Source organism: Stegostoma tigrinum, chromosome 2 (genome assembly GCF_030684315.1).
Source record: "Stegostoma tigrinum isolate sSteTig4 chromosome 2, sSteTig4.hap1, whole genome shotgun sequence".
NCBI lineage: Eukaryota > Metazoa > Chordata > Chondrichthyes > Orectolobiformes > Stegostomatidae > Stegostoma > Stegostoma tigrinum.
The window spans coordinates 19,605,171-19,631,361 of record NC_081355.1 but is presented as its reverse complement, the minus strand read 5'-3'; the positions used below and the strand labels follow the sequence as shown (position 1 = coordinate 19,631,361).

General features: G+C 40.7%; 1 protein-coding gene across 1 annotated transcript in view; it reads right to left on the bottom strand.

The window, feature by feature from the left end:
- Positions 1–24,772, bottom strand: part of cep72 (centrosomal protein 72) — a 161,343-nt gene extending 136,571 nt beyond the window's left edge. Inside the window, exons 1-3 of the mRNA XM_048523216.2 lie at positions 24,670–24,772; positions 21,307–21,475; positions 8,377–8,504 (exon numbers count right to left, since the gene is read on the bottom strand). Coding sequence (XP_048379173.2) covers positions 8,377–8,504; positions 21,307–21,370 — 192 coding nt within the window. The 5' untranslated portion in view covers positions 21,371–21,475; positions 24,670–24,772. The remainder of the gene's footprint in view (positions 1–8,376; positions 8,505–21,306; positions 21,476–24,669) is intronic.
- Positions 24,773–26,191: the final 1,419 nt, after the last annotated feature.

The window sequence follows — 26,191 nt, the reverse complement described above, 5'->3', positions numbered from 1 at the left end:
TTTTCAGGATGGCAGATGGTGTCTAGTGGAGCTCCACAGACAGAAGTATTGGGACCACAACTATTTACTTTATACATTAACAATCTGGATGAAGGAACTGAGGGCATTGTTGCTAAGTTTGCAGATGGCACAAAGATAGGTGCAGGGACAGGTAGCATTGATGAAGCACTGGGGCTAAAGAGGGACTGGAACAGGCTAGAAGAGTAGACAAAGCATTGGCAGATAGAATAAAATGCAGGAAAGTGTGAGGTTATGCATCATGGTAGAACAAATAGAAGCATAGACTATTTTCTAAATGGGGAAAGGCTATGTAAATCTTAAGTGCAAAGGATTTAAGAACCTAAGTTCAGGACTCAAAAAGGTTAACATGCAGGTTCAGCTGGCAGCTGGAAGGCAAATAGAATGTTAGGATTCATTTTGAAAGGGCTAGAAGACAGGAGTAAGGATGTACTGCTGACAGTGTAAGGGGTCTGGTCAGACTGCATCTGGATTATTGTGAACAGGGTGTACTGGCCTTGGAGGTGGTCCAGAGACTGGGAATAGCAAGCTTGTCATATAAGGAGCAGTTGAGGGCTTTAGTTCTGTACTCCATGGAGTTTAGAATGATGGGGGGGCGGGGAGGAGTCTCACTGAAACTAATAGAATACTAAGAGGCCTGAGACTGAAAGGAATTTCTTCAGCCAGAAAGTAATGAATCTGTGGAACCCATTGCCACAGAAAGCTATGAAAGCCAAGTCTTTAACACAGATAGGTTCTCAATTAATATAAGGATCAAAGGTTACAGAGAGAAGGTGGGAGAATGGGGTTGAGAAACATATCAGTCATGATCAAATGACTGAATCAGCACTGTGCAACCTAAGTGTTATGACTAATTTTCTACTGCAACATTCACAGGCGTCAAGAGAAATTGTCTCGACTTCCACCACAGCTGAGATTAGATAACAATACATGGTCAGGGTCTAAGTGAATACATAGGAATTGAACTTGGGCTTCTTGGTCTCTCCTGCTGAATATTCACACCAGGCCGTGTTTTTAAACTATGGACTTTCAGGGAAGCCATTTTCTAACTCCAATCATCTCAAGCGAAATTAGTCCTTTACTTGCTAAGGTTCTCATTTTCACACTGATGTGCAACCTTTGTCAGTAAGGTAGAAGTATATCTCCTGAAACAAACCCAAAACACTGTCACATGAAGCCAATCAATTCTTCTTCAATTATCTGGATAAATGGCTCATTGGCACCATGATTTATTGCCCATTCCTGGTTGTCCTGAGAAGCTAGTGGTGGCCTTCTTTTCTAACTATTACAGTAGTTTGATACAACTGAGTGACCCTATGCGCCATTTTAGAGTACAGGTAAAAGTCAGTTGCAGAGATAGGCAGACAACATATTTCCATCCCTCAAAGGACAATCGTAAACTCGCTGGGGTTTTAAGACACTTGGCCAGGTTTCTGGTCACAGCAGTTAATTTTATAATTATTTTTAGGTAAACTTCAAATTCCCAAAATGCCATGACAGAATTAGAACTCCCTCACCAGATCATTTATCTAGTATCGCAACCTCTGTATGACAAAGCCTTACATTTCACAACTTGGTATTCAATAACAATTAGGTTGTAAGCAAAGCTGAAGGCTACTCAAAGACCCACAGCTCCATCTGGACACTTCCAGCACAGGGTATAAAAAAAAACTGAGAAGCCAGCATTCCTTCTTGTTTGTTCAAAATATTTTTAACATCAACTCAGCTGGGAGCATAACTCTGCACATGAGGGCAAACAGCCAAACAGGGAGTCATTCAAATGGGGGGTGGGGGGGAGTGGGGAGGAAATAGAAGTTTAGTGGTGGTAGGGAAATAGATTATATTCTCTGTTGCCATGAATGGGAGTCCCAAAGGCTGTGTTGCCTACCCAGCGCCAGAGTCAAGGACATCTTTTCAGGGCTAGAAAAGAAATTGGGAGATGGAAGGGATGGAACCAGTAAATTGGCATTGACATTGGAGCCAATGACATTAGTTGGACTAGGAAGGGAGGTTCTGGTGAATAGTCAGGAGCTAAATTAGAAGGCAGAACCTCCAAGCTAAGTCTCAGAGTTACTACCCTAGATACAGACAAACTGGCAATTGGTAAAAAATGTAGTCAATGAATTACGTACGTGGTTCAGAGACTGGTGAGAGTGGAATGGGTTTCAGTTTGTGGGGCACCAGTATTGGGATAGAAGGGAGCTGTTCTTCACACCATGTTGGAATGAGTGTCCTGGCAAATCAATAACTGGGGCTCCAATGAGGGCTTTAAACTAATTGAGACAGTGAGGTGGCTATTTGGTTCGGGGTATATGTAGGCTTACAAAGCAAGAGCATATCGCAGCATCACAGGGCAGGTATTTGTATAATGATTCCCCAAATGGGAAAGGGATAGAGCATACAAATACTGGATGCTCTTGTGATGCAGTGACCGTACGCCAACCTCAAAGCCAGGAAGCCTGGGTTCAAGTCCTCCTTGAACCGGAGACATGCAATAATATCACTGAACTGGTTGATTTGAAAATATCTATAAACAGTGAAAATCAAAAGTAAACAGAATCAAAGAGGGAAAACAACTGTCAAAAGGCAACACGATTGGCTCTTCACTTGAATGCATTTTGGATTCAGAATAAAATATATAAACTAAATGGCACAAATACAGATTATTGGGGATGCTCTTATTGCCATCACAGAGTTACAAGCAAACAAAGTTGGGAACAGGATAAAATATTCAGGAGTGTGTGCCTTTTCTAAAGAGGAGGCAGAAAGGATAAGGTGATGAGGTAGCATTGTTGGCACAGAATGGAACGAGTCCAACAGCAAGAAAGGATTGTGGATTGGAAGAGGTAGAAATAAAAATAGGACGGCGACACTATCAGGAATAGTCAAGAGGCCATCTAAGTAGGCATATGGTGGGATAGAGAATAAGTCAGGAGAAAACAAGGACATATTACAAAGGCAGCACATTAGTCACAGGTGATTTTAAATGTTCATGTAGATTCAGACAGGGAGAGGTAGCCATGGGAAAGAATTCATAGAGTATATTAAAGGCAGTTTACAGAGAGTTATAAGTTGCGCTTCCAATCAGAGATCAAACTATTTTGGATCTGGTGACACGTAATGTAGTAAATGATGTCAGAGCAAATGGTCCCATTAGCAACCTATAACATGGTAGAATTCACCATTCAGTTGTGGAGGGAAGAACCCGTATGTAACCTGTAACAGTCAGAAACAATTGTGCTAAGATTATAATAAAGGCAACTAAAGGAACTGGAGCAAGGGTGGTTAGAGTGAAATGGAAATGAGTTTAACAGTAAAGAAGATTCAGAAACAATGGCAAATGATTAAGAAAACAGTTCATGCCTCACAGCAAAGATATATCCCAGTGAGAAAGAAGGGTTCCAGGAAGGAGATAAAGCTACTATGGTAAACCATGATATCATCACTTTGAAAGAAAAAGCATATAATTTGACAAAGATAAGTGGTAAGCCAGAAGATTGGGAAAGTTTTAAAAATGAATAAAAGCAATAAAAATGTAGAAGATAAACTTTGAAGCTAAGCTTGCAAATAATATCAATATGGATAGCAAGACCTACTTCAAATATCTAAAAAGGAAGAGACAACGCAAAGTGAACAAAGGCTCCTTAGAAGAGGAGGCTGGGGAAATTACAATGAGGAACCAGAAAATGCCAGAGTAGTTGAATAAATACTTCAGTCAGTCTTCACAGTAGGAGGCACAGATAGCATTTCAAAATTACAAAACAATCAAGGAGAGGAGAGGAAATAAGAACAATAACTGACTGTAGAAAAATTGTTATTAGGAAAAATGTTAGTGTCATAAAGGACCATAATAGCACAGCATTTTTAAACAAACTGTATGATCAAGCAGAGTCAACATGAGAAGAATACATTCCCGACAATGTTACTAGACTTCATAGAAGCACAGAGAAGTATGATAGATAGAAGGACAAGCTGTGGATGCAATAAATTTGTATTTTTAGAAAGCTTTTGCTAAGGTATCATACATTAGACTCTTTGATAAGCTAACAGCCCATGTTGTGGCAAGTAGTATAATAGCATGGATCGAGGATTGGCTAGCTAACAGAAGGCAGAAACTTAAGATAAAGGGAGGCATTTTCAGGATGGCAACCTTTCACTAAGAGTCACACGGGATCAGTGCTGGGACCATAATTATTTACAATACATATTAATGATTTGGATGAGCAAAGCGAATACACTACAGTTAAGTTTTCAAATAACACACAAATAGGTGGGAAGGCAAGGGGTGAGAATGACAGGGAGTCTGCAGAATGATACACACAGGTTAAGCAAGTAGGTAAAAAAATTGGCAGATGGAATATCAATGTCAGAAAGTGAGAGGTTATGCTGTTTTGCCAAAGGAATAACAGAGCTGAGCATTATCTAAATGGGGAAAAACTACATAACAGAAGGTTCTGGGAGTGCTCATCCATAAATCAGAGATAACAGGGAACACAACTGGAATATTGGCTGTTATTCCTGGAATAAAAGACAATGGAGCTTAAAAATAGGGAGGTTTTGCTTAAATTATACAAGGTGCCAGCCAGGCCTCAGCTAGAATACACTGAACAGCTTTGGGTCACTTATTTAGGTAAAGATTACTGGAATTGGAGACAGTTCAGAGAAGGTTCACTAGGCTGACACCAGGCATGGAAAAACTGTCTTACGAGTAGAAGTTGAGTAGATTGGGTCTGTGCTCATTGGAATGTAGTTGAATGAAAGGCAACTTTATTGAAACATAATAGGTTCTTAGGGGACGTGACAGGGTAGTTAGAGAAAGATAATTTCCCACTGTGGGAGTGTTTAGGACCAGCCAGCTGATAGTCAGAATTTCAAATTTAAGACAGAGGAGGGAATTCTTCTCCCAGAGGATAGTACATCTGTGGAATTCTTTACCACAGAGGGCTGTCAAGGCTGGCCCACTGAATGTAATCAAGACTAAGATCAACAGTTTTTAAATCAGTAAGGGAATCAATGGTTACAAGGAAAACGCGGGAAATGGGGTTTAAGATTATCAGTTCGATCATGTCATCATTGAAAGGCAAAACAGATCATAGGGTCACTGTTGCTCCGATGTCTTATGGTTTTGTAGAGAGATTTCCTCTGAGGATTTAAGATACAGGATTTGCAACATCATGGGCTCTTACAGCTGTGAAACTTTATAGCAAATCTCTGACACTAGGACCAAAGCAGTTTTATTCAAAAACAGGCAAAAGTACCGTTGCAGGAAATGACTATGTCACGCTGAAATAAGACAAACCCTATTCCAGTTTAAATAGATAAAACTTGACCTTGCGTCACTATCTAGGGTCTTTCATTCACTGTGCATCAAGGGGCTGGACACTTTGTAATGCTGTAGCTAGCTGTAATGACTCCAATGACACTAGCCGTAATGCTCAACACAGAATTGACATTGGACTTTAAATTTTCTTTATCCTCACAATGAAGTGCCTCAATGCTGCATGGAGAAAAGTTTAATTTCATTGCACATGCTGTAATTTTCAATTCAAGTCTTTTTTTGGCTGTATGCCCAGAAGGCAATATATTCTTGATATTTACAGTATATTAGTTTGCAGTTTGCAATATGTACATAACATGGAGAAAAACTGAATTTTGTCACCCTATTATTTTCAATTCATAATGTTTTGCAAATTTTTTTCTTTGAAAATGTTATGAAAAGCCAGCACATTTTTGGGTAAAAATGTTACCTTGCGACACGTTCACAGTACAACTAACAATTGACTAACTATTGCTTGATCAAGACAAATATGGATATGGTGATTGTCACAAGGAAACATAACAGGAATTACTAAATAGGAGATTTCCAGCTCTTTTGCATTTGTGAGAAGGTTTTAGAGATCCACCTTAAATGATTTCTAAGATTTGAAAAAAAAGGTTAAAAAAGAACAACTGCTTTCAAGCTTAGCAAACATTCAGGCCGCAACTCAAGTCTCTGTTTGTCCTCTTCCAAAACATCTGTGCAATGACAGCTTCTGCTGCACCCAGGCTATCACTCAAAGAAAAGGCAGTAATTACTTGTCACTAGTTGCAAATCCATCAGTTTGAGTTCCCAATCTTCCAGTCTCCACTTATCAACTCCCACTCTATGTTGCTGTACACCCACATCCTTCAATGTCCTACCCCCAATAAATATTGTCCACTCTATGTGAGTTGTTGCTTCTATCTCAGACAAGATTAACTGAAATATGTTGCTCTTCTACTACCACTCTTTGTTCTCAGAAACCCTCCCAATGGTATACAATTGCTATTGATGATATATGGAATTCAAATCAATTATACCCAAACTATTTGGATCAATTATATTAACAGTGTGTGCGTATGCAGCTCAACTTCAGATCTGAATTTTTTTGTCCTGTTTTTGTTACCTGCATAATCAAGATTGTTACTCAATTAAAAAGCGAAGGAGGAAATAGCAGCTGCAAGGACCAAATGAACTACTGGAATAAAAACAGTAGGTTGCTGTGTTTGCAGAGGAGGAAGTGTACGACATGACAACATTTGGAAACTATGAAGATTGAAACGTACTACCTGTGAACTAAAATAGTCCACAAACGTATTTAAACATTCCACACTATTTTATGCTGATCCTGCACCCAACCTCAATTTCTTTCCAGCTAATTAAACAAAAACACAATTATAAAGTCACAACTGCTAGCTTCCCTTGGATACCTAACCTCATTGATTCTTCACCTCCAAGCCTATATCTTGAACAGCCTTTCCACTCCAAACCTGTCAAGGAGCTATAGAAATTGGACATATGTTCTAACAAAGGCCTTTGGGAGTCAACAGAAATCCTAATAGACAAAGTAGATATCATCACCACACTTTTGTACTGCTGAGGGGCCTGGACTCATGAAAAGAGATATCATCCATACATTATATTTTAGAGAATTATGTGGGCTCATATAAACATACCTTGAATGTTTACACAAAGGACATTTCACTGTGGAAAAGGCAGTGTACAACAGCAGCAATGTTGCACCTGCACTGAATTTAGACAAAGTCATTCAGTCAGGAGTACTTTGAGTCTTAAAATGTTGACAAAACTTCTACAAAAATCAATTCCAAAGGACTGGCACAATATCCGTATGGCTGGAAAGTACTTTTGACCCATCCTGTTCTCCAACTTCTCAAATGGTCGACAGTACAGGAAAGGGCAAAGAAAACACTTCCATTATACTTTGAAGCATTCCTTGACATGCAGCAACATTGATATTAATGACTGGGAGGAATTTGCCAACAATTGAATAGAACAGTGACAACTTGGCCATCAAGCTGCAACATGTTTGAGCCAAAACAAATTAATGATGAGGCAGAGCAGCAGGAGAGAAGGGACGGAAGGAAAGTCTTGCCTTAGATGCCCATCAATCTGCAGATCAAGAATTGATTGTTGGTGGAAACATGCGACTGTGAGGGCATTCAGCCCTTCAAGCATGCTCTGCCATTCAATTTAATCATGGCTGACTATCCTACTCAGTACCCTATTTCTATTTTCTCACCACCCGTTTTGAATCTTTCAGTCCCAAAAACTATATCTAACTCCTTCTTGAAAGTGCTCAACGCTTTGGCCTCAACTACTTTCTGTGGCAGAGCTTCCATAGGCTAGAACGGTAGTGTGGACCAATGCTGGTAGGATTTGAACCTCCACAAGAATATGGCAATCACATTGGGCACTTTATTGCCTAACCACTCAGCTGCAACTACAGAAACTCTGAAGACATAAGAAGTTCACCTGATTGAATATGCAGCTATTGCAGGTAACCCAAGGAGAAGATTTTTGACAAATCTGTTAAAATTCTTCGAGGAGGTAATGCGTAAATTAGAAAAAGGAGAGCCAGTGGACATGATCTACTTGGACTTCCAGAATACCTTTCACAAGGTGATGCAAAGGAAGTTACTAAATAAGGTGATGGCCAAGCCATTAAATGTATTTAAGACAGAGATGGATAAGTTCTGATTAGTAAGGGGATCAAGGGTTAAGGGGAGAAGGTAGGAGAATGGGGTTGAGAAACATATCTGCCACAATCAGAGCAGATTTGATGGGCTGAATGGTCTAATTCTGCTCCATTTTCTTATGGTCTTAAATTTTTTTTCTTAAAAGTACAATAGACAAATTTTCACGTATACCATACTGTAATAAATGTTTCACTACAGGGATTCATTTGATCACATGCATTTGTCTGTATTGCAGAAGGTTCTTACACAATGTCTGCAGCACTGAACTGAATAAAATATTTAACAGTAATACTGCAAAGCAAAATAGGCTAGAAATTGACACAAAACAAGTGTGAAACTGACCTCTAATGTAACAAGAGAATTACGAGATAGGTCTAGTGTTTTAAGACGGGTGAAATTCTTAAGGGATTTTCCAAGATGTGTGATCTTTTCTTCATAACTTCCTGGAAGAAACAAAGAACGTACATCCGCTGGAAGACAAAAACAAAGTCAGTTTTCACTGCATTCACAAACTGAGTTATGTAACAATTCATAAGTCAATTATGACTTTCACTTTGGTGTTCCTACTTAGTTAAAAAAAACTGAAACAATATGCCAAACAATTTCCAGTTAATCCACAAGCAAGTCCTTCAGCAATTAACTGTAATGTTGCTTTGAAAAAGTTTTCCTTCCCCAATAGCTAAAAATCTCCACAACCTCACTCTCCATTTTTCCAGGAAATGATCCTTGCAAGGACACAGACTCCACAAGCACCCACAGCATCCCAATGTTCAAATGTGACTCTTCACATTGAAGAAGAAGAGTACATTCATTTGCAGAAGGCCATCTAACTTATGCTCCACACTTAAAGATATTCCAGGACAGGTCACAGGTTAGCTAGAGGGACCAATAGCATTTTCCCCCCATTTCATGGTACCAATTCTGACTGTCATGCTAACATCATCATGATTAATAGACTCTATACCTTGTTCTACAATTCAGACTTGTATTCTGACTTGTGGATGGTCATAGACTGTACTTAAGATATCCACATGCAGCATGCACACTCTAATTTTCCAGCTTGAGATATCCATGTTTTCTATTTGCTATTTGGCTTCCTAGATTCGCAGCACTCTGTTCTCCTGATTGATATAAACATTACAAAGCTGACTCAACAGATTTGCAAAGCTGCTTCCCAACTCATGGATCAACTAAATCCCAAATCACTTAACAAACAGAAGGTAAAAGAGGTGAACCCAGCTAAGTGCAAATCAATAAATTAAAAGGAGAAAGTCAGAGCATAGGGGCAAATGACACAATTTAGCACATAGTGTACCAGTCCAACAGCTCAGGCAGAGTGAGGCCAAAAATGCAAAGAGAATTAGGAGGTGATGGACTGAACTAGGCATACTGGAAAGAAACTAACTGTTTCACACGGAAAAAAAACATTTGTTAAGAATCTTTTCCGAAGAACTTAAATGCATATATCCATTTGTTATTTGAACCATGATTCATGTTTTCATATGAGTGTACTAAGTCAATAGCAAAATCAGCTTTCATGGCAAGCATGCAATTTCAATGAACTGATGTTTGATTGCACGTGGTCAAAATGGTCACCCTCAATGTTCCTTCTGATCAGCAATCTTGAAGATAACATGCAGATTACTCTCAAATTCTTCTATTAAAGAAATTAGTCATACACAGCCACATAACCAGAAGCATGTAGATGTTTTGGAGAGGGTACAGAAAAAAAGGTTTACCAGCATTTTGCCTGGTAAGGGGGATTTTACCTATGAGGACATGTTGGATAGACTGGATTTGTTTTCACTGCATTGCAGGAGGTTGAGGGGCAACCTCATAGAAGTGTATTAGTTTGAGAATGACATGGATAGAGTGGAAAATACGAGGCTTCTTCTCAGGGTAGAGGGGTCAATTACTAGGTGACACAGATTCAAGATGTAAGGGAGGAAGTTTAAAAGAGATGTGCGGGACAGGTTTTTCACACAAAGGGTGGTGAGTGCCTGGAATGCGTTGCCAGAGGAGGTGGTGGTAGAAGCAATAGCAGCATTCAAGAAGCACCTGGACAAGTACATGAAAAGGAAGGAAACAGATGGATACAGAGCCTGTGAGTGAAGACGGTTTTAGTAAGAAACGGCAAAACACATCATTGCATGCTTGGAGAGCCATAGGGCCTGTTCCTGTGCTGTATTGTTCCTTGTACAACAACATTCAAAAGGTCCTAGCATTGAAATGAATTGGTCACATACAAAATCAAACTTAAAGGGGTACATTGACAAAAACAGAAACTGCTGGAGAAACTCAGCACCTTTGACAGAATCTGCAGAGAGAAAACAGAGTTAACATTTCAAGTCCAGTGACCCTTCTTTGGAACCAATAACAGGTAGGAAAAGATGGGATTCATGGTAATGGAATTAGGGGAAAAATAAGTGAGTGGAAATGTGGAGATGGAACCAGAGGCAGATAAACAAAATTAGGTAGACAAAAGAGATGGCTAGTAGTAAGCCAGGGAAGAAAATAGCTGATTACGGGAATAAATCAGGAGGAATAAATGGTTTGTCAGGGCTGAAAGTAGCCCATGGCAGAACAAAATATGCAGCATAGAGGTGGGCAAAGGACACAGAAGGTGGTGTTCAGGTTCTAAAATTGTTGAACTCAGAACTGAGTCCTGAAGACTGCCCAGCGTCAAAGTGGAAAATAAAAGTTGTTCTTCCAGCTCACACTGAACCTCGCAGGTGCATTGCAGCTGGCCCGACAAAAATGTTGGTTGGGGAACACTGTTGTATTAGAATCGCAGACAACTTGAAACTCCGGGTCATTTTTATGGACAGGATGTAGGTGTTGAGAAGACCACATTGTGAGCAGTGAATAATAGACTGGATTGAGTGAAGAGCAGGTAAATCACTGCTTCACCTGGAAAGAGTGCCTGCAACCTTGGTTAGTGAGGAGGAACAGGTAAACGGGAAAGTCTTGTAGCTTTTGCAATGGCATGGGAAGATATTGAGAGTCCAGAAAGACCAGTCCCTGCAAAATGCTGACAAGGGAAGGAAGGAGAGCATGTGTCTGCTGGTGGCATTCCCTTGAAGCTGGCAAAAATTATGGCTCATGATCCTATGGACGTGGATATAGGTGAGGTGCAAACCGAGTCCCAGGAGGACCATATCTGTGTTCTGGGATGAAGGAAAAGGGTTGAGGGCTGAAGTGCAGGAAATGAGTTGGACGTGAATAAGGATTCTATCAATGGGGAAGCAGTGGCCCAGTTGTGTTAATCCAGAGACCCAGTTAATGTTGGGGGCCTGGGTTCAAATTGTACCATGGAAGATGGTAGAATTTGATTTCAATAAAAATCTGGAATAAACAATCCAATTATGGCCATGAAGTCACTGTCAATTGTTGGAAAAACCCATCTGGTCCATTAATGTCCTTTAGGGAAGAAAGTTAGCATCCTTACTTGATCTTTCTTGCATGTGACTCCAGTACTACAAAGTGTTTGACATTGACTGCCCTCTGGCTAATTTGGAATGGGCAGTGAATGCTTGGCCTAGCCAGTGGCGCTTTCACCCCATGAATGAGTAATAAACAAAAACAACAGGGTGGATAGCAATCTACAGTTCAGAAAAGAAGTGTACACTTCTGAAGCCACCCAACCCTGCAACAGGTGGAATAATCAAAACAGGTATAATGGAAATGGAGAAACTGGGAAAAATGGTCTGGAATCTTTACATGAATCAGGGTGAGAGGATATATAGTTCAGCTTAGTGTGGGAATCAGTGGGTTTGTAGTAGATATTTGTGTCCAGTCAATCCCCAGAAAGAAAAAGGGGTTCTGGAAGCGAAATTGATTTTTTTTCCACTTTTGAACAAGAGAAGGAAGCAGCAGTGAAGTCATTGATGTACGAAAGAAAGAGTTACAGGGAGGGACCCAAGTAGGATGAGAACAAGGAATGTAGCCCACAAAAAGAATGGTACAATTGGAATTCATGCAGATAACTATCATCACACCTTTGATCTGAAAAAGCAAGAGGAGTTAAGGGAGAAATTGTTCAAAGAGAAAACAAGCTCAGCTAGGAGGAGGGTGATGGTGGATGGGGAAGGTTCAAGCCTTCTTTCCAGTAAGAAGCAGATAGCTCTATACCCATCCTCTTGGTGATGGGCATGTTAAGGGATTGCACATCCAAGGAGGAGAGGAATAAGCAGAAAAAATTTTTTTTTAAAACTAACGGCATGACAATGAACCACTTTAACCACCAAGATACATTGGACACAGAATGGGTTATTGTCAATAATAGCAGTTAGTATTCAATATCATACCTATAACGGAGCAAAATAGTCCAAGCAGTTCAGAAGAACATTATCAAGCAAAGTACAATACCAAGCCAAATAAAGTTGATGTTAGGAAGTGTGACCAAAAATACTGTCAAAGAAATAGGTTTTAAGAACCATCTTAAAGTGCAAAACGCAGACAGATTTAAGAACAAGATTCCAGAGGTTAATTTGTAGACAGTTGCAAGATAGCCACCAATGGGAGAGCAATGAAAACTGGGATGAGCGAGGCCAAAATTAGAGGAGCAGGAGGGTTTTCAGAGGGTGGCAAGATGGATGAGGTTACCAAGCAAGAGATGGGCTTATACTACAACTGATGAAAAATACCCTCCTTAAATAACACACATTTTGTTCTAGAACCTGTTAAATCGTGTTTAGTAAGCAACAGAAGCAAGAATTGACTGAACCCCAAAATAAATTTAAGATTAAAAACAAACAAAAGCTCAACATGCTTTACAGTTCCTTATAATAACATTGTACCATTCATCCAAAGTGTAATGTTTATTTCAAAAGTGCAGTCCCACCCTTAAGCATCAAACTTGTTCAGATTATTCTAGGGTTTCTGCCATCCCAACCCTACCCAGAGGCTCATGTCAAGAAATGATGACTCATATAGAATATGTTTTACATATTAGTTATGAACTGCCTCTCAGTTTTTGGAACCTATGCCAACGTTGGCCTACTAATGAGCCTTTAAATAGTCAGAAGTAAAAGCACCATGACACAGTAAATTGCTATTTCTCAATTTTCTTTACTTTGTTTAACTCCAATTAGAGTTTGATAAGGTGAAATCATGAAGTTGAAAACTATATTAAGAAGGTGAACAGAGATGCAAAAGAATTGCATAATGCTGCATCATAGTTGCAACTAAGTGAAACAGGAAAATAATTCAGTATCCAAAGAAGAAAGGCAGTTAAGGGAAGTAAGGACATAAGAGATGCAAACTAGCTTTAAAACTGCTAGGGAGCAGTCAGGAGTGGCAATATCTACAAAAACATATCCCAAGTACAATAACTAAAATTAAGATTAATTGGTCTTGAAATAAATCTCCAGGCATCTACGGTATTTTTTCTAGACTGGTATGAAATTAGGAATGAATTTCTACAGTACCAACACTCATTAGAAGACTGATGGCATCGGAAGACTGATATTTAATATTGCCATATTTAAGAGCAAAACAGACATGCTATTAGGCTTAAGATAATAAAATGTGAGGCTGGACGAACACAGCAGGCCAAGCAGCATCTCAGGAGCACAAAAGTTGACGTTTCGGGCCTAGACCCTTCATCAGAGATGCTATTAGGCTTAGCTTAATTTTATATAAAACACATTTAATAGAACTAATCAGGAGTAAATATGATGAACAACACCTGAACAAACAGTAGTCAGCATGGGTTAACAAGCAGACAATAACAAATTTCAAATGATGTAAGCAAGTGGCCACCTGTGATGTAAAGTGCAATGAAGAAAGGTCGCTGTCAAAAGGCCCTTCAGCCATTGTACACTGATAGGGGCTTTTTCAAGTTTCTACCCTCATGCTATATGCTTAGCACAGAATGAACACTGAATATTGACAGTGCTTCTAAACGTAGCAAGCAATATAAAGGTATTTCTGCTATAACGTGTTTCATTAATGCATGTTGGCTGTAACATGATTGATGAATGATGGATGGTGTTTGGATGACACAAACTTTCTGCTGTACAGGTATGCCGACTTCCCTATAATGCAATTTTCTATTGTCCAAGGTCACACAAGAACTCAAATATCGTGTTATAGGAGAAATACCTGTACATAATTAGAAGAAAGTCTCCCTCTTTCAGCATTACATGGTCATGTAAGGTACTTTCATGAAATTTTGTGTCTAAAGTATACTTTTGGAAAAAAATCTTCAAGGATTTTTGGTAGATATTCCACATAGCAAACTACTGATAAATTCAAAGTTGCTTAGAGCAAAGGGATAGAAAATAAACACTTGCAGATGAAATTACATAAAGGTATCAGTGAAAGACTAAGAACGCCTCAGAGCTCAATGCTTAATTAATTAACAAAAGAAAATGACAATTTCGACTTATATTGTCCATTTAATGCAATTAAACACAACAGAGAACATCACAGAAGTGTAATTAGATAAAAATTGACAATGATTCAACAGGGGCCAAAAGCACGTCCAAAATAGTGGGTTTTAAGGAACATCTTGAAGGAACTTAGTTTTAAATCTCAATATGGAGTTGTACAACATTCAAACAATACAAAAACTTAAGGTACTTAACCCAGGGTACTTAAGGAGGTGGCTCTACAAATCGTGGATGCACGACTAATTAGTTTCCAATGCTCTATAGATTCAGGATCAGTTCCTGCTGATTGGAGGGTGGCTAATGTTGTCCCACTTTTCAAGAAAGGAGGGAGAGAGAAAACAGGGAATTATAGACCGGTTAGCCTGACGTCAGTGGTGGGAAAGATGCTGGAGTCAATTATAAAAGATGAAATTACAAATCATTTGGATAGCAGTAACAGGATAGGTCAGAGTCAGCATGGATTTACGAAGGGGAAATCGTGCTCGACTAATCTTCTGGAATTTTTTGAGGATGTAACTATGAAGATGGACGAGGGGCAGCCAGTGGATGTAGTATACCTGGACTTTCAGAAAGCCTTTGATAAAGTCCCACAAAGGAGATTAGTGAGCAAAATTAGGGCACATAGTACTGGGGGCAAAATACTGGCTTGGATTGAAAATTGGCTGGCTGACAGGAAGCAAAGAGTAGTGATAAACGGGTCCCTTTCGGAATGGCAGGCAGTGACTAGTGGCGTTCCACAAGGTTCGGTGCTGGGACCGCAGCTGTTTACAATATACATTAATGATATAGATAAAGGCATTAAAAGTAATATTAGCAAATTTACTGATGACACAAAGCTGGGTGGCAGGGTGAATTGTGAGGAAGATGTTATGAGAATACAGGATGACTTGGACAGGCTAGGTGAGTGGGCGGATGCATGGCAGACGCAGTTTAATGTGGATAAATGTGTGGTTATCCACTTTGGTGGGAGGAACAGGAAGGCAGATTACTATCTCAATGGAGTCAGGTTAGGTAAAGGAGAAGTTCAACGCAATCTGGGCGTTCTTGTACATCAGTCAATGAAAGCAAGCATGCAGGTACAGCAGGCAGTGAAGAAAGCTAATGGCACGCTGGCCTTCATAACAAGAGGAATTGAGTATAGGAGCAAAGAGGTCTTTCTGCAGCTGTACAGGGCCCTGGTGAGACTGCACCTGGAGTACTGTGTGCAGTTTTGGTCTCCAAATTTGAGGAAGGACATTCTGGCTATCGAGGGAGTGCAGCGTAGGTTTACGAGGTCAATTCCAAGAATGGCAGGACTATCATATGCTGAAAGATTGGAGCGACTGGGCTTGTATACACTTGAGTTTAGGAGGATGTGAGGGGATTTGATTGAGACATATAAGATTATTAAGGGATTGGACAATCTGGAGGCAGGAAGTACGTTTCCATTGATGGGGCAGTCCAGAACCAGAAGACACAGTTTAAAAATAAGAGGTTGGCCATTTAGAACAGAGTTGAGGAGAAACTTCTTCACCCAGAGAGTGGTGGATATATGGAATGATCTGCCCCAGAAGGCAAAGGAGGCCAAGTCTCTGGATACTTTCAAGAAAGAGATAGATAGAGCTCTTAAAACATAGTGGAATCAAGGGTTATGGGGATAAGGCAGGAACAGGATATTGATTGTGGATGATCAGCCATGATCATAATGAATGGTGGTGCTGGCTCGAAGGGCCGAATGGCCTACTCCTGCACCTATTGTCTATTGTCTATAAAACAAGGAGAGACATTCAACAGAAGAGGCAACTAAGAAATTACACCAAGAATTGTACAAGAAAGGTCTGTGAACAAATTAACAACATGTGGAAGTGAATGCAAACAAATATAAAAGGCCCAGATTTTTCCTGCGACACAGACAAGTTCAATTGTGGTGAAAACTCACCAAATGTATGAGGTCCCTCGAATAACACATTGATTCACTGAGGCAAATGATCATACAGATGATCAATTGTCTCTATTAAAATCCCATTTTGATCTCCCTGCTATCTTGAACCTGGAGTGTACACAGCAAGTTTGTTTCAGTAAACTTGTTTTAGGATAGCTAACCTACCCTTTGAGTGCTGTGGTACACCCAAAACCTTATTTTCCATTTGGAAACTTGACTCAATACAGTTCAACAATTTTTGGGCCTGACTACCTGCTACCATCCCTGCCCCAATCCCCATACTTCAGGCCCTGACATCACGTGGTCTGCTACCACAAACAAGCCATTAGTAGCTATTCATTCTCCCAGGCTGGTCTTTACTTCTTCCTTTGTCTGCCCAACTGCTTTTTTCTCTTCCTCTCTGGGCTCCATCTGTACCTATCACTTACTACACCCCATCCCTTCTCTAACGCACATACCAACCTTTTCATAAATAAAATCAGTTCTGAAGAAAGGCCACTGGATCCTGTTAACTCTGCTTACTGTGCACAGATGCTGCTAGACCTGGGTTTTTCCCAGTAATTTCTAATTTCCAGCATCCGCGGTTCTTTGGTTTTTAGTTTGTTTACCCAACTTGATCTCTGAAAATTCTGACAACTTGGGATTGAAGTCATCCCTAAAAATTTTCTAAATTCTAAGGAATACGGCCACAGTTTGTGCGATCTGTCCTCATACAGAATCATAGAATCAAGCCGTCATTCTGGCAAAACGAAACTGCACTCTCTCCAAGGTTAATATAAAATAGGTACGTGAAGATTCAGAACTGCTCGCAAAAGCCCCAGGTGTGGTCAGACCAGAAATTTACATGGTTGATACATTACTTCTAGCCACTGGTATTCTAGCCTGCGAGATCAGAAAACGGTGAGAAATACAGTAGTTTTTTTGGCCATTTTCTGCATCTGTTTATGATATTGTATAATGATTCATATACCTGCACATCAAGGTTTCTTTGGATCTCCACTATTTCTACATTTTTAACCATTTAGGAAGTACCCTGTTCCATCCCGAAATATTAGTGTTATGACCACGTCTGGTTATAACTGTTCACATTTTTAAAGGTTGTAATATTTAGCCAGGTTGCAAAGATTTTGCATGGTCCGACTTTAGCTACCAGTTTAACAGGTGGTACCACACAAAGCTCTATGAAGAAATAAATCAGCAAAATCTCACATTCACAAAAATAAGGGGGCTCATGAGACTGTCAAACTCACTCAGGTATACTACAGCAATTGAAAAGCTAAAAAGCCGTCCAGAGTCCGACAAAATACGCACACTACCATGCAAGAAAACAAACTAAATTACAGGAGAAGGGTACATACAAAATTTAAAAGCTAAAGTCACTCAGAGAAAAATAAATATGAGCTTCAATGGAGAACTTGAAATTCCTGTGATGTTGTGGCAGATGTAGTCCAGTTCCTTTCTAGAACCACAATTTTTTTTTACAACCGAGTCGTCTTTCTTCAAAGCAGGTTTTAAGGCTCCTTTCAGGTAAAATCCTTTCATTGCTTGTGACATACTCTGAAACGTAACAGAGACTTGTACTGAACTGGAGGGAAGAGAGCTGCTGGCACTGTTCCAAATGCATACTTTCTTGATGTTACTGACCTCTATAACAATTAATAAGCTTATAATCATAGCTTAAGGGTTCTGTGTTACAATGATGGTGACCAACGTCTGAGCCAAAAAGGCTCACATGCTAGGTAATTGACATGCTCACCAAGTCTATGAGATTGGTTGCAAACGTTTTGTCACCCTGCTAGGCAACATCATCAGCGTTCTGTTACACATACACCATGGTTTGCTGGGGTGGTTAGTATTATTTCTGGTTTTTGTTTCTCAGTCATTTGTGCACAGGGTCTATTTCATTGGGTTTGTTGGAGTTCCAGTCGGAGTATCAGGCCTCCACGATTTCCCTGACAAGTCTCTGTCTGGCCAGTGTGATTATGGATGTGTTGTCCCAGTCAAACTTGTGTCTCTCGTTATCTGTGTGTACTGAGACAAGTGAAAATTGATTGTGTCCCTTGGTGGCCTGTTGGTATTCACGTATCCGTATTGCCAATTTTCCTCTGGTTTGGCCGATGTAGTGTTTCTCACAGTCCTCGTATGGTATTTAGTATATAACCCCAGTTTTGCTGGTTTTGGGTACGGGATCCTTTATGTTTGTCGGTAGATGTCATAGAGTGGCTGTCGGTTTGTTGATACCTCAGGAGTCTGACTAGTATTGTGGTCATCTCTGAATAGCCTTGATGTATGGTAGGGTGATTAGTAATTCGGGTCGTGTTGCGGTCTGTCCATCTTGGAGTTAACGGCAGATTGTGCTCTTCGGGTATCTGTTTCTTTTGAAGATTCCGTACAAAGTGTTCCTGTTCTGCTTAGTGTAGTTCCAGATTGCCACAACGTGTTGTGGCTCGTTTAAGTAGAGTCCTGATGCTGCTCTGTTTGTGGCCGTTGGGGTGGTTGCTAGTGTAATTGAGTATTTGGTCTGCACGTGTGGTCTTTCTATATACACTGGTCTGGAGTTCCCCGTTGTTAATGCATTCCACCATTATGTCCAGGAAAGGTAGTCAGTTTTTGTTCTCCTTCTTTTAATCTGAGAGGGATGTTGTTTATGTGTCAGTGGGTTTCTTCTAGATTTCTGCATTTAAATAATCACAAAAGGTGTCATCTACATATTGGACCCAAAAGTTTGGATTGTATAGTGGGAGGTGCTGTCCATTTTAACCTTTGTGTCACTGCTTCTGCAATTAGTCCTGAAATTTGGGACCCTATTGGTGTTCTGTTGATTTGTTTGTATATGCTTCAACAACTACCTTTCCTGGACGTAATGGTAGAAAGCAAGAACAACAGGCAACTCCAGACTAGCATACATAGAAAGATTACACATACAGACCAAATACTCAATTGCTCCAGCAACGATGCCAACACCCACAAACGGAGCTGCATCAGGATACTATTTAAACAAGCCACAACACATTGTGGCAACCCGGAACTACACAAAGCATAACAGGAACTTTGCACTGAATCTTCACAAGAAATAGATGCCCGAAGAGCACAATCCGCCATTACCTCCAAGACAGACAGACCGCAACAGGAAGACACAACATGACCCAACTCACTAATCATCAAGCACATTTCAGAGATGACACAACACGGACACTTCAACAGAGGCACACTGGCGATGTTACCCAACAGGGTGACTAAACTTTTGTACCCAAACCCACTGGCTCAGCAAGCATGTCCACAACCTTATCCACAACACAAGCTACAACTCATCTCAAAAACTTTAGGCCCATGTTCTAGTCCCACCTGCTCCAGGAGAGAGCCATAACATGTCTGGGTAGACTGAAAAGAACTATAATTGTTGTTTTTTGCACTGGTTGGGAAGGTGATCAAGAGATAGACAAGTACAAGGAACCATTTCAAACTATCAAAGATCAAGACTCCTTGAATCAAGGAAGTGCCCTCAGCCGGCACCTCTCCCTTTCTACCCCCAAATAATGAGTTTCAGTTGATCTCCTTTCTCCCTAGGCAATATCTACAGTCAAGATGTCTGGGTGGTTTGTCATTTTTAGATTTCATAGAGAATTTCAACAGCGGCCACTGACATTGTCCGTGGAACTGGCCAGACGTGTTCTGATAATTTAATACTTTGGAGGTTTGTAGAAAAGTGGCTACTGTTGCTGGTCAGGTGACTTCCCCCATCATTTTAAAACCAGGTAAAAACCGAACGGACTGCGGATGCTGTAAATCAAGAACAAAGAGAAAGTTGCTGGAAAAGCTCAGTAGGACTGGCAGCATCTGTGAAGGGAAAAAAAAAGTGTTAATATTTTGGGACTGGAAGGAAGCGTCACCGGACCTGAAACATTAATTGTTTTTTTCCTTCACAGGTGCTGTCAGACCTGCTGAGCTTTTCCAGCAAATATGTTTATGTTGATATATTTTAAAACCGATTCCTGGCTCAGTGAAAGTTGATTCCTTTCAAATAAATGCCACAGGTGTTGAATCAGTCAATGGAATCATAGAATAGCCCACATTATACAACAATGAGGCAATTCTGTTAAATTAAACTGCAGTAATAGAACTAGAGGACATCTCCAAGAGGAGGGAAACCCCCAAAAACAAAGCTGTATGCCATTGCTTTATAAGCAATTTAAGTTTATTTATTTTTGTACTCCACTCTTTTTGTAATAACAGCTCACATGCCAAACATTTTCTAAATTGCTTGCCATTCTCATCCCAGTCATAAAGTTTCAGGTTCACATCCCATGGCAGTTTAACATAAAGATCAAGGCTGACCCTCTTTTGCAATACAAACAGGGCTCTAGGTTGCCAAATCCACCATCCTTCCAAGGCCATAAATGTTCTCTGTAATGGACTGTAAAGATCCAGCCACATTCTGAAGAAGAGCTGGGGTGCTATCCCCTGGCAAAGGCTTATCCTGCAAACAACATCACAAAGGAAACTAACGCCAGGTTGTCATCACACTGCTGTTCGTGGGACCTTGTTCTGCTCAAACTGGCTGCCACATTTCCTAAATTACTGCACTGACTAACCTTCAGTGGTTGTAAAGCATTTTGAGATGAACAGTGATCATGAAAGTCCCTACAGTGCATAAATGCAAATCACAGCATAAGTCTTGGCAATTTTGAAATCAGGGAGTAAGTGACTTATTTACTTGATGTTCTGAGAAGAATGGACATGCCTAATGTCACCAGGAATCCAGTACAGTATCTCTGAGTTCTGACCCTCAGTAACCCTGGTGAGCAGCTATCCAGGCCTAACTCAGTTCCCAGGAAAAAAAAACACAGCACTTCCGAGCGGAACGGGGCGGGCAGCAAGGACTCGACCCCGACCCTCGGGACGGAAAGTGACCGAGACCTTGGTTTGACATCCCCACCTGAACCCTGTCACGCTTACCCAGCCGCTGTTCCTTCAGATCCAGCCTCCGCCGAATCCAGTCCTCTGTTATCATCAGCGCCATCCTTTCAAATCGGGTCTCAAGGCGCAGGCGCGCTGCCACCTGTCATTCAACGCTGAGGGGCGGGGCAAGATCCTGGAGACTCCGCCCACAATGTCTTGTTCACCGCTTGAGGAAGGAAGACAGGGAGAGGGGAAATGTAGACAGTGTTACTGGAGGTGGACAGGGAGAGGGGAGAAAACGCAGACAGTGTTTCTGGAGGTGGACAGAGAAATGGAACAGACGATGTTGTTACAGCAGGTAGACAGAGTGGGGAAACACAGACAGTGTTACTATAGGTTGAAGCTGGCGAGGGAGAGCGTTAACATGATTTTAGTCTAGAAAGAAGAGGTACACAATATTACTGTATGTGGAGACAGAGAGAGCTCAGAGAGTCATAGCAGATTCAGTTACCAAAAGGGGTCATATTGTTACTGTAGATGACAAGAGGGTGAGAGAGGGAGAGAACACAGACATTAATATTTCAGGTAGAAAGAGAGTACAGGAATACAGAAAATATTACCCCAGCCAGAGAAAGAACACAATATTACTGTAGCTGAGAGAGCCGACAAACTGTATTGCTACTGGCAAAGGGAAATATTATAGTCAAGACTACAAAATGTAAAATATTTTTGAAGCTCAGAGTGGAAATAAGTATTAATTTTCATTAATTAATCAATTAATTTATGTGCTACTGATAGAATGAGAGGAGATTCATAGGCAATATCACCAGCAGTTTAATTGAGCTGAATGGCCCGTGCTGCATTTATTATGCCTTTCTAAATAAATAGCAGTAGCGCAGAAGAAGAAAAATAGAGAATGTGAATAAATAGCAATAATGGAGGAGAGAATAAATAAAGAACAAAGAGTAAATTCCATCCTTTTGTGTGTCACATTAAAATTAACTACATTATATAACCTCTACATTCAAAGGAACGTAAATCAAGTTTATGCAACAATTCTTCCTTAATGGTTTAAGCCCTAGAATCAACTATGACAATGTCCTTATATAGAAACTATAATGGAACAGGTATTTAACAGGGTTATAATTACACATCAGGCAAAACATGACACATGGGGAGGGCCAAAGACATAGATGCAAAGGAGATATTAGGAGAGGAGACAAAAGTTTTGTCAAACAGGTAAGTTTAAACAAGCAGAGAAAATTACAGTTGGTGGAATTAATTCCAGAGCTTAGGTGGATGAAGATATGGTTGCAAATGGTCAGACAAAAGGAGTAGGAGATGAACAAGAATTTACAAATGGAGGAGTGTTGTAATCTAAGGGGCCTGTCAGAGATAGAAGGGAGAGGGCACTGAAGGATTCAAATATAAGGGTGAGAATTTCAAAACGGGTGTTTCCATGCTGGGAATCAATGTAGATCAGCAAGCACAGGGTTGTTGGATAAACATTGTGTGTTAAGATACGGGTAGCAAAGTTTTCAATAAGTTTAAGCTTATGAAGGGTGGAAGGTCAGCCAGAAGAACACTGAATAGTGGAGTGTGGGAGTAACAAAAGTATGACTGGAGTTCCAGTAGCAAGTAGTCGACAGCAGGGGTGAAGAAAGATATAATGATGGAGGTGAAAGCAGACAGTCTTTACAATGATGAGCTCATGAATCAAAAACTCAGACCAATAGAAAACAGGAAGCTGAGGGCATAAACAACCTGTGCTCAACTGGATACAGTTGCTGGGGTGTAGAGGGAGTCAATGGCAACGCAACATGGCACATGGGGAGACCCAAGGACATGGGTTTTCCCCAGTGCCTCATTGATAAACAATTCTGGTGAACCTGATCTGTGCCTTCTCCAAAGCCAACACTGCTAGATTCACTGCTAGAAGTTCACTGTTTATATGTGATACTTTCGTAAGTGGAATCCTTCAGTGGAAATTAGCAGAAATTTAAATTTAGAAAATGAAATTCTGACTTTTTGTCAAATTATGGTGAACTGGAAGTATTAAATCACCAGCCACCATAGAAAGGTGACAGCACAGTTAAAGGTCATTCAGCTCATCATGTTTGTTTCTGATTGGTTAGTTACTAACATTGACATTCTCAAACACTGTATAGCCAGTTGCGTGGTGCCTCACCTTATTTTTTGTAGCAAAAGTTTGCCTTTAAAAAGTTGTTGCAGCAACTGTGGTAATGTTATTGTTCCATCACCTGTTAATATCACCACACTCGCTATTTATTTCAAATGAATAGTTTCTGGCATTTAAACTTACACGAGTGTTGATAAATTCATAACCAAACTCAAAATGTCCCAAATAAAAGCCAAAAAAACACTGCAGATACTATAAATCAGAAACAAAAAAAATGTTGCTGGAAAAGCTCAGCAAGTCTGGCAGCATCTGTGAAGAGAAATCAGACTATTCATTTTGGATCCAGTGACACTTCTTCAGAACTGATGATAGCTAGGAAATGTCAGTTTATATGCGGAAGATGGGGTGCAGGGGTGTGGTGTGGGTATGGAGTAAACAATATGTTGGGCTACAACCCAAAGAGAGAAGAACAGGTCAAACAGACAAAGGAGTGGATAACGAGCTGGCTAGGAGGTTGAATAGCTATGAAGGGACACTGTTAATAGCTAAACAATAGGTAGCGTGCAATGGCAAACAAATGATGAAGGGTCTAGGCCCGAAACGTCAGTTTTTGTGCTCCTGAGATGCTGCTTGGCCTGCTGTGTTCATCCAGCCTCACATTTCATTATCTTGGATTCTCCAGCATCTGCAGTTCCCATTATCTATGTGACAACAAGGCCTGACATGTGAGGTGGGGGTCTAGGACAGTGGAGAGTTCAGGCCTTTAAATTATTGAACTCCATATTGAGTCCAGAGGGCTGGAGGGTTCCCAAGCAGGAAATGAGGTGTTGTTCTTGTAGCTTGCACTGAGCTTCACTGGAACACTGCAGCAAGCCTGAGACAGAGATGGTGGCCAGGGGACAGGGTGGTGCGCTAAAGTGGCAGCCAACTGGATGCTCAGGGTCTATTTTTTGTGGGACAGAAGACGATGTTCTGAAAAGCAAAGCAGTCAAATGCTTCATTTCCCCAATGTAGAGGGGGAACCACATTGCGAGTAGTGAATACCGTAGACTAGCTTGTGAGAAGTGAAAAATATCCCGCGGGGTGGGGGGGGGGGGCGGTGTTCGAGGAAATGAGACGACTAAAAGTAAATGCAGAATAATTTTAAAATGAAAGGGACTGGTGTGTGAGTATATCATGTACAGAAACTGCAGGTGCCAGAATCCAGCAGTTCACTCCACTGGGCAAATGTAACGTATGAAATGCTTATGACTTTTCATCAGCGACACTAAAGTACTTACCCTGCTCTCAACATCGATCGCCAGCCTCAAGAAAGCTGCACTTTGTACCGAACCTGAGGCTCGGTTTCGTGGCATCAGATGGTTCTTGTTAACAGTTGCATCAGGGCGCTGAAAGATCCTGCAGGAAGCGGGAATCAAGATGACACCAGCTGAAAAGCTTGCAGGATCTGGGTGTGAACAACCCCCAGTGAACAGGCGTCAAAGAGCTGCCCAGCGGGGGCTCAACTGAACTACCCAACACCTTAAACACTGAGACTATCTTATTAACTTGCTCGGGGGCTCTTAATAATGATGGAGAGATTATAAATGTATAGAACGTGTTTGATCATCTGTTATCAGCCATTGGAGTGTATTTGAATGCACTGTTTTTACACGCAGCCCATTCATTGTGTTCAGCAAGCTCACGATAAAAATTAAAATATATTAAAAACTATTAAAGAAAGTTATAAAATAAAATGTGAATTGTTTGCTTTTCATAGTCACCAACCATGGTTTATACAAGCTGCGATAATTTAACGGTATTTCCGGAACCCCACATTTCTTTGTTTCATAATTACACCGTTGTTAGTGTGTGAGGTTAAATCCCTGGATTGTGTTCAGTGAAAGGGTTTACCCACAGATATTGTTCAAACTTGACACCTGATTAATGCTTCGCCGGCACTGCATCCTCAACGCAACGGATCCAGGAATTTTAATCAGGTATAGCCCATCACCCGAGTTTTAGCTTATACTCAATCCCCAAAATTTACAGTAACTGAAATTAAAGGGAAATGACAGAGGTATTCTTCCTGCCAAAAATGGAAAATCTCAATTCACCAAATCACGCTCTTGCACCATCAGGCACGACTGAGGAGAGCGCCTAAGGCCATTCGGTCCCTCGAGACTCGTCTATCATCAGTCATGCAGCGCGGAGGCAGACCTTGGGTTATGCCTAATATAATCCCAAACGAAAGCAGTCCCAATTGTCTGCTCCTGGCACATATCCCTCCAAACCTTTCCTATTCATGACCTTATCTAAGGGTCTTTTAAAGGCTGTAACTCCCACGTCCGCCACTTTCTGAGGAAGTTCACTCCACACGAACCACCCTCTATGTAAAAAAAATGCCGATGGTGTCTTTTTAAAATCTCTCTCCTCACGCCTTGAAAATATAGCTCCTAGAATTGAAATCTCCCATTCTAGTGAAAAGACATCTACCATTAATCCCTACCTATATCTCTCATGATTTTATACACTTCTATGAAGGTCACATCTCAACCTCCCACACTCCAGCAAAAACAGACTCAGCCTATCCAGCTTTTCTTTTTAACTCCAGCCTTCCATACCCGGCATCATCTTGGTAAATTTCTTCTGAACTCTCTCGAACTTGAAAATACCCTTCCTATAACTACAGCACACTGTACTTCAGGACAGGCCTCATCAATGTCCTGTGCAGCCTCCACATGACTTCCAAATTCCTACACCCAATGGACTGAGCAATGAAGACAAGTGTGCTAAATGCCTTTCTAGATACTGGTCTGCCTT